Source organism: Marmota monax, unplaced genomic scaffold (assembly GCF_021218885.2).
Source record: "Marmota monax isolate L192 unplaced genomic scaffold, Marmota_monax_Labrador192_F-V1.1 WCK01_AAM20220418_F8-fsc00199, whole genome shotgun sequence".
Classification (NCBI taxonomy): domain Eukaryota; kingdom Metazoa; phylum Chordata; class Mammalia; order Rodentia; family Sciuridae; genus Marmota; species Marmota monax.
In genome coordinates, this window is record NW_026694340.1 from 1,223,600 (window position 1) to 1,233,226 (window position 9,627).

At 37.5% G+C, this 9,627-nt stretch overlaps 1 protein-coding gene across 2 annotated transcripts in view; it reads left to right on the top strand.

Annotated features, from left to right (window-relative positions):
• The window catches only part of Hspa4 (heat shock protein family A (Hsp70) member 4), a 45,542-nt gene extending 36,116 nt beyond the window's left edge, over positions 1-9,426 (top strand). For both annotated transcript variants that reach the window (XM_046467617.2, XM_058586523.1), the window contains 6 exons: positions 854-1,006; positions 2,231-2,356; positions 3,678-3,785; positions 5,587-5,706; positions 6,961-7,122; positions 7,296-9,426. In XM_046467617.2, the coding sequence (XP_046323573.1) occupies positions 854-1,006; positions 2,231-2,356; positions 3,678-3,785; positions 5,587-5,706; positions 6,961-7,122; positions 7,296-7,499 (873 nt within the window). In that variant the 3' untranslated portion in view covers positions 7,500-9,426. The remainder of the gene's footprint in view (positions 1-853; positions 1,007-2,230; positions 2,357-3,677; positions 3,786-5,586; positions 5,707-6,960; positions 7,123-7,295) is intronic.
• Positions 9,427-9,627: the final 201 nt, after the last annotated feature.

Here is a 9,627-nt window from a genome sequence, read left to right on the forward strand (position 1 = left end):
TATTTATTTTTTAGACACAACATCTTTGTATGTGGTGCTGAGGATCGAACCTGGGTCACGCCCAGGCGAGCGCGCTACCGCTTGAGCCACATCCCCAGCCCGGAAAAAAAAAGATTATTGACTTAGAAACTCAAAATAGCAGTGAGATGAAGTTAAATGGATTTCCATTTGTAGATAGGGTGCTTTGGAATGAATTCTGTCAGTCCTTGTGAAAATGTAAATAGCTTATAAACATTTTCTAAATCACATTAGCATTATGTTGCTGATCCATTAAAATTTTATACCTTTTCCCACTAGTTTAATCCTTGTCTAAATTTATATAAGAATGGAAGAATTTTTTTTTTCCTATTTCCTTCTTTTTGCTGTGTTGGGAATTGAGCCCCAGGCCTTGACATGATGTTAGGAAGTACTCTACCACCGAGCTATATCCCTAGCCCTAAAAATTTATATAATGATCAGGTGTTGATTGTGTGATTGCAGAAAAATTAATTGTGTGTATGTTTGTATTTTTTCAAAAATGTATTTTTAATTGTGATAAAGACACATAACAAAGCTTACTGTGATAACCATTTTTTAGTGTGTAGCACAGTAGCATTAAGTAAGTACACATTTACTATGCCACTGATCTTTGAATCTTTTTTCATATGGCAAAATGAAACTAGTCAGGAGAAGTGATCCACAGCTGTAATCCCAGTTACTTGGGAGGCTGAGGCAGGAGGACTAAAATTTTAAAGGTATGGGGATGTAGCTCAGTGGTACAGTGCTCCTGGGTTCAATTCCAAGTATGCACTGCAGAAGCAGCTAGCTTTTGAAATTTAAGTTGTATATGTTTTTGTTCCTATTGTTATTTTAGACTTCTCAAGCTGGATTGAAAGACAAAAAGATGGACCAACCACCTCAAGCTAAGAAGGCAAAAGTGAAGACCAGTACTGTGGACCTGCCAATTGAGAATCAGCTGTTATGGCAGATAGACCGAGAGATGCTCAACTTGTACATTGAAAATGAGGTGATTATTTAAAGTCTATAAGAACAATGAGCTAATGAATTAATATAACCATGATGTTCAGATACTGTTTCTAGAGGTTCTATATATTTTTGGTAGTTTGGCTTTTGATAAAATAATTTTGAATTTTTTGGGATAAGGCAAGTTTAAATAATACATCCTATTGTATACCATGTCTTTCTTGCTAAAAGCTCTGCTGTGAGATCCTTGACAATGTCTTTGGTTTGGGGTTGTATTGTTCAAATTGGGCTATAAGTATATTTGTTCCCTAGAGATTGGGATGTTTAAAGTAGTGAGTAATGGAAGTTGGTTAGCAGGAGAAACCACATAGCATTAATAGTAGCACTTTTTGCTTATTTCTTCTCCTGTTGTGAGTCAGTGTGAAAACATAGCAGTTCTTTTTAAGAAGAGTGATATGTGATATTTGGGATCCTTGACCCCATTTACTCAATTCATTGAGGTTTCTTATTATGTAATCCCTGGATCTCAGAATAGTTTTATTTTGCAGAGTCTTTAGCATTTATATAACATGCTTAGTATATCAGAACAGGTCATCTCATGACACTAAGCCTTTTTTTTTTTCTTTCCAAATATTGGGGATTGAACTCAAGGGTATTTTACCATTGAGCCACATCCCTAACCCTTTTAATTTGGAGATAGGGTCTCATGTAAGTTGATGTGGCTGACTTGAAACTTTCTTCCCGCTTGCTTCAGACATTGGGATTATGGACATTTGCCACTGTGCCTGGCTGAACCAATTGTTTCTTGTCCCAAATATTTTTTCCTTATTTATTGATTGATTGATTTGAGTGCTGGAAATTGAACTTAAGGCCACTCGACCACTGAGCCACATCCCCAGCCCCATTTTGTGAGTTGCTTAGCACCTCACTTTTGCTGAGACTGGCTTTGAACTTGCAATTTTCCTGCCTCAGTGTCCTGAGCCACTGGGATTACAGGCATGCACCACTGCGCCTGACATTGTTTTCCTTATTTTTGTGGAGTATCTATATCTTAATATTTTTATTCTCTTTTTCTAAAGTCACACACGAAACTCTGCGTTCTTGATCTTCAAAATTTGTCAAGGACTAGTCTTCCAGCTTCCTTTGGTTGGAGTGATTCAAAGAATTAAAAGGATTTGAGAAGGAATGGATCTTTGTTTTTAAATTTTATTATATGAAAGAGGAAATTGCCTTAGTTGTCTTAAGATCTAATTTGTATTGTTCTCAGGGTAAGATGATCATGCAGGATAAACTGGAGAAGGAGCGGAATGATGCCAAGAATGCAGTAGAAGAATATGTGTATGAAATGAGAGACAAGCTTAGTGGTGAATATGAGAAGTTTGTGAGTGAAGATGTAAGTGTCTGCTGCAATGTTTTACTCTGTCTTCTTGGAACATCTTTAGATGTCTTAGAAGGGAATTCTCTGTGTTTAACAAAATTATTAAAAGTGTGTTTTTTTTGAGGGTGGTGTATAGTTTGTATTTATTATTACAGTATTTCCCAAAGATTAGCCTTTGTACATCATTTCACATGTTCTTTCATTTCTTTTCCCTCTCCAGTACTGGAGATGGAATCCAGTAATGTTAATACCACTGAGCTTTTTATAATTTGAGGCAGGGTCTCACTAAGTTACTGAGGCTGACCTGAAAATTGGTGATCATCCTGCCTCACCTGGGATCCTCCCAAGTACCTGGAATTATAAGCATGTGTCACCCATCCCACCCCCCCATTTTTTGGTGGTACTGGTGATTTAACCCAAGGGCATTGTAGCACCAAGCTCTCACCCCCCCCCACCTCTTATTTTTTATTTTTTATTTTGAGGCAGGGTCTTACCAAGTTGCTGAGAAAGTTGCTGAGATTGGTCTCAAACTTGAAATCTTCCTGCCTCAGCCTTCTGAATTGCTGAGATTATAGGTTTCTACTACTGTGCTTGGCTCTGTAACCCCTGAACCTAGAAAATAAAAAGCTTCTGCCAGCCTTATTTTCTGTGTCCCTCATCTCCATACTACTTTATTTTTTTTTAAAGCAACTGCCAGATATAGCAATGCAGTTTGTGTCATCAGTGTTTCAACTTTTTTTTTTTTTTGGCGAGGGGATAACAGGTCCTTATTTAGTACTTTGTTTAGAGACAGAATCTCACTGATTTGAGAGTTGCTGTTTCTGAGGCTGGCTTTGAGCTCATGGTCTTCCTGCCTCAGCCTCCCAAGCAGCTGGGGTTACAGGCATGGAGGCGCCTGGCCACACTGTTTTGTTTTATTAAATTTATTTTGTTTGATTTTAGTTATTGATTGACCTTTAAATTATTTGTTTTGTGGTTCTGAGGATCGAGCCCAGTGCCTAACATGCTAGGCAAGTTCTCCACCACTGTGCTACCACCTCAGCCCTCAACTGTGTTTTTTTTTTTAACTTTTAAAAAGAATTTTTTTAGTCGGATACAATATTTTTATGTGGTGCTGAGGATCGAACCCAGTGCCTCATACATGCTAGGCGAGCGCTCTACCTCTTAGCCACATCCCCAGCCCTCAACTGGTCTTTTATTTTTATTGATTGGTTGATTGATTGATTGGTTGAGGTGATGGGAATTGAACCCAGGGCCTTGTGCATGTGAGGCAAGCCTCAACTGGTTTTTGATTGACCTAATTACAATATATATATAATTTTTTTTTTATCTGTAGGATCGTAACAGTTTTACCTTGAAACTAGAAGATACTGAAAATTGGTTGTATGAAGATGGAGAAGACCAGCCAAAGCAAGTTTATGTAGATAAATTGGCTGAATTAAAAGTAAGTGACTCTTAGAGAGCAGAGGTATCCCCGAGCCTTTAGAGTGTTCAAGGAGAGTAGTTCAAAATGGGGAGGAGAGCACAGGCTGAAAAATATGTTTTGAAGAATTGTACCCTTATGACTTAGGCTCATTATAATCCTCACTTATTTAGAGCCTTATAGCAACAGAATAATTTTTCTGAAAATTGAGTTTTGACTTCCAGTGTTTTATGGAGTTAGATATTTAGTGCATTCTTGAGTTAAAAGACAAGTAAGATATAGTCCTTACCCAAAGGTACTTACTATGTCATTGTTACTTGTAGTTTTCATTCTTTTTTTTTTTTCCTTAATTTTTAAATATATTTTTTAGTTGTAGGTGGACACAATACCTTTAGTTTGGTTTTATGTGGTGCTGAGGATCAAATCCAGTGCTTCATGCATGCTAGGCGAGCATGCTACCACTGAGCCACAACCCCAGCCCCGTCTTTTTTTTTTTTTTTTTTAAATACTGGGAATTGAACTACACCACTGAACTGCATTCCCAGCACTCTTTTTTTTTTTTTTTTTTTGAGATAGCATCTCACTTAAGTCGCTAATGCTGGCTTCAAATGTGATTCCCCTGCCTCAACCTGCAATAGCTAGGACTACAGTGTGTACCAGTGTGTGTGGCTGTAGTTTTGATTCTTGATAAAAACAAAATGACTAGTTTTGTATTTAAAGAAACTAATTGTTAAACCTTAGGGTTAAAATATAAAGAACTACCCAAGTTAGAGACCTTTTGTTTGGAAAAGGATAGAAATGCACAAGAAGAAACTTTGAACATTTCCTTTTGCTTTTAGCTCAGAATTACTTGGTTTCTTGTGGAACTGGGCTATTACAATTACCCTTTTTAGTGAAATTACTCAAGGACAGTGCCTGTAGTTTTATATCATTGTGGCAAGCATAGTCAGAGTGCACATGAAGTCCCATTTTGTTTTTGTTCATTTTCTTTGTCTTCTGGAAGAGATGTCAAACACATGAAAGTAGAGACTAATAGTTTCAGCTCTTTGGGCCAATTCTTTTCATCTCTATTTTCACTCCCAGTTGTTTTGAAGCATGTCCTTTTGGTTTGGATTGATCCAGAAACATTTCTGTATGTATTTAAAAGAAAATAGAACTTCATTCTGTATCATTATCGTGCCTAAAAAGTTTCTTAAGATCACCACAGTATTCCATTTTCAAGTTCCATTGTTTCATACATGATTATGTTTTAGTTAGGATCTAAATTGGTCCATACATTTTGTTGGTATGTCTCTTAAATCTGGTTTTGTAGTTCTCCTTCCACTGTTCTTTCCCCTTATTTATTTAATGAAGAGTTGGATCATTTGTCCTATAGACCCCTCCCCCCAATCCCCATCTGGACTTTGCTGATTTTCCTCTCCACAGTGGTATTTACATTGTCTGGTAAAGTGATGTTTAGATGTAGAGGCTTCATCAGATTCAGGTGTTGCTCATTTTTAATTAAAAAAAAATATCATTTTTGGCAATAAACTTCCTATTCAGTGTGTACAATGTCTACTAGGAGGCAAGTAATTTTTGGTTGTGTTTTGATAATTAGGACATACTGGTTGACTCTACATGAGACAATGTTGAAGAATATTCGCTCCAGTCTGAGCAGCCTAATATTTCCAGTGGTGCGGAGAAGCATATCTAACTTGTATATTTATATCCCTTGATATACATAAATGTACTTTAACTCATAATCAATGTTAGTCATAATAGAAACAGTACAACTCTGATAATTTAAGCTTCCCTGTGAAGAATTTGTTTATTCTTTTTTAAGAATTTAGGTCAACCTATTAAGACACGGTTTCAGGAATCTGAAGAAAGACCAAAATTATTTGAAGAACTAGGGAAACAGATTCAGCAGTATATGAAAATAATCAGCTCTTTCAAAAACAAGGTACTCTGCAACCCACCCCCAGTCCCTTTCTCTAATCTTACTTACCTTGGTTGTCACAATTTGAGACATTTTACCTGCCAGTTTTTCTATTGTTCTCAACTCTCATTTAACAATATTTTCTTTCATTTTAGATGTTATTGCGTAATGTTTTATAGACTCTTATAAAAACTATAGGGTTTGCTACTTCTCTTTAGTAGGTGGAATCTGGGGTTGAGAAGTATTGTTTAGTTTCCTTTTTTTTGCTATAAAATGCATCTTCTGCATTAGACTTAAGATTCTCTGTTTGGGGGCTGGGTTGTAGCTCAGTGGTAGAGCACTTGCCTAGTACACATGAGGCGCTGGATTTGATCCTTAGCATCACATAAGAAAAAAAATAAATAAAAGGTATTTTAAAAAAAAAAGATGCTGTGTCCTGAGAACATATCTGCATTGTGATTTTGTGTTTTAGGCAGATGTCGTGTCTCGACAGTTAATTTATTAAAAGAGTTTTTGAGTACTATATGATATACACTCCATAAATAGCCCATTGAGTCCATATAGGTGGTTTTATCAACATTTATAAGTAACTTCCAACAACTTTAAGCCTCACCTTCCTTAAACAGGACCCCAGGTAAATAATATGGGACAGCTGAGATTCAGTCCAAAGTCTCACTCCAAAATTAGCATTTTAACCTTACTGTATTCCAGGCTCTTCCATTTATTTATTACTTACTTACTTAAACTTATTTATTTTTGGTGGTGGTAGGGGGTCAAACCAAGTGCTTCATGTGTGTCAGGTAAGCCCTTTACCACTGAGTTCTATCCTTAGCCCTACTCCAGGTTTTTGTTGTTTTGTTAGTGTAAGAAACTTCTTAAAAAAAAAAAAAACCCAAACATTTTTTTCTTTGAAAGATCTTTAAAAATTTATATTTAATTATTATTTTTGTTCCAGAGTAACATGTTTAAACCTCAGCTTTCATTTCTCTTAAAGTGTAAATTTACATGTGAAATTATTTTCAGAAGATTTTGCATAAAATGTGCATCATTTATATCAATGAAGCCTTTTAGCTGCCTTCTTGTAGATATTCTTGGCCTTCAAATCTTTTTCCTTAAGGTTTAAATAATTAAAGTTTTTTTTACTGTCTACTTAGTGCTAAAAGTGCTTCATTTTTTGAAAGATGGTACCTGTTTAAAAGATGGTGAAGAACTAGGCAGTTTTTGGGACGTGGGTATTATGCCTTGATACTCATCTGACTACCTGCTGGTTGGTTATAGGAGGACCAGTATGACCATTTGGATGCTGCTGATGTGGCAAAGGTAGAAAAGAGCACCAATGAGGCGATGGAGTGGATGAATAACAAGCTGAATCTGCAGAATAAGCAGAGTCTGACCATGGATCCTGTTGTCAAGACAAAAGAGATTGAAGCTAAAATTAAGGTAATTCATGACTTTCAATGTTTAAGTCTTGTCAGCTTTGTTGGTACTAATAGTCCTCAAGTGACATTTGTCATTGTCACATTTTGGTTTGGGGATTGAGTGAGAACGGGTGAACGTGGGTTTAGCATGTCATATGAAAATTTAAGAAACCATTTTTTTCTCTTCCATTCTAGGAGCTGACAAGTATGTGTAACCCTATAATTTCAAAGCCCAAACCCAAAGTGGAACCTCCAAAAGAGGAACAAAAAAATGCAGAGCAGAATGGACCAGTGGACGGACAAGGAGATAACCCAGGCCCCCAGGCTGCTGAGCAGGGTGCAGACACAGCTGTGCCTTCGGATTCAGACAAGAAGCTTCCTGAAATGGACATTGATTGATTCCTACACTTGTTTATATTAAAACAGACTATTATAAAGCTTTAAGTTGTCAACTTTGTTCTAAATATCAACTAGAGCAAGTGAATACTGGAGATTTCTTAGTCAGTTTTTAGGGAATTTGGGGGTGGGGTGGGGGATATAGGTAATGTACGGAGCATTTTGACTTCTAAATAGTTAGATACAGAAATTAAGTGCATTGTATCTTTTTTCATAATGGTACTATTTAGAAGCCCAGTTAGTCTTACTGAGCTTATGCTTCACTCCTTTTATGTTTAATCATGCTTCTTCAAAATAAGTTTATTTTGGAAAGTTGAGCTGCAGCAAAAGCTATAACTAGCTATCAAGCTGGCTTTTCATTATGACATTCATGGTAGGAGCTCTAATTATGCTTCAAAAATCTGTTGTGGACATTGCCAGAAAGACTTTCTGCCTGGTGTGGGGTTAGGGTGGGCGCTCCCTCTGTTCCTGAGCAGGCCAGAGCGTGGTCTGGTGTGGATTAATGTAGGGGAGCAACAAAGGCACACTGATCTTCACCCTTCCCTTCCATCCCAGCCCCACCCTCTTCCTTCCTCCCAAGGAAAGAGCTCCTATTACAAATGGCATGGCTGCTTTTGGGATAGAGAACCCCCTCGCTGGGAGCAAATTGCAAACAGAATTTTAGACTTGGAGGTGCTTCTTTAAAGTCTGTTCACTAACACCTAGAGCATCAAAGTCTAAATAATTTTCTCTTTAGAAGATGTACTGTTGAATATAGGCATGGTAAATTAAACTGAGGAATTGATCCTTGCTCATTATGGTATAAAGATTTGTATCCTGGCCTGTTAGTGAGAGATGTTCTGTGTAAACTCGAGGTATAGTTTGAACTCCCAGGATAAAAGTAAAAAGTTCTTTTTGGCTCATACACAGTCCACTTGTGTGTTAAGTATTAATATCTGTCATGAATCTGCCAATTTGTATGTGTTAAACAGATGACAGATCATTTAAAAAACAAAAATACACTGGATTGTACTGGATGAGTCTGAAACAAATGAGTGTTAAAACAATATGCCCATGTTAGAGCAACACCTCCTTAACTTTAGCTAATGTCAGGAGCACCAAAGCATTCCTCTGACTGCTTTTTGGGGCAGTGTGGATAGGAGCAAGGCGTTTTGGAAACTTCAAGGGAAGCCTATATTAGAGGCTAGAGCTGGTTCCTCCTGCCTATAAACTGTTACAAGTTTTGTTGATTATGTTTTGTATCTTTGTAATAACTGATATTCTGTATAACAGAGTGCCTCTCTGTTAGTTTTGCCCTATGTTGTTAGAACCAAGACTATACCTGCATAGTAGGAATAAATTTCTGTCCATCTCTGTGCAGAAAGGTTTTTAAATGTTGGAGCTCTAAAGTGCTGTAGAGATGATTGCTGGGAGAGGAGGAGGGGGAAGTTGGGTTAATGTGATGTGTAAGCGTCCCTCACAGTACAAGGACTGTGTTCCAAAGCACTGGGGCCCTATTCCTAAACTCTGTTTCCTGCTGCAAGAGTTCCAGCTGACCTGCTGTAAGGCCATGAGCTATTTGAGATGCTGATGCAGGATTACATCAAGTCTGATGCAACTCAGTCCTTAATGACCATTTCTTCTAAACCTTGTGTGTATGGGGGGTAAGGGCTTGGGTGTTGGGATGGGGATGAATTTGAAGTTTAAAAGTAGGAATAGGATGGCATGGTCTGCTTGCTCTCTGTTTAGACAGGCTTTAAGACCAACTTGATATACATGGAGGCAGGCCAGAAAGTGGTTATTGATGACTTGTATACAGACAAGCATTTTCCAAGTTGCGTTATCCAAATTTGTTAAAACTCCAGGTCACGTTCTTACACTGAGAAAAACATTCAGTAAACATGAGACAAGTTTAGGAAAAAACTAATAAAAGAAACCTGTCTTACACTCAGAGGAATTGTTTTCTTAATTTCATAATGCAGGCTGGCGTGTGTGTGTGTGTGTGTGTGTGTGTGTGTGTGTGTGTGTGTGTGTGCGCGCGCGCGCGTTTTCTTGTGCTCCTGTGTATCTGAGTTTAAAAAAAACTTGAGCAGAGGCCTCTTGGCTGAATTCCAGTTAACCTCCTGGAGACCTCTTCCCTGAAGAGTCATGG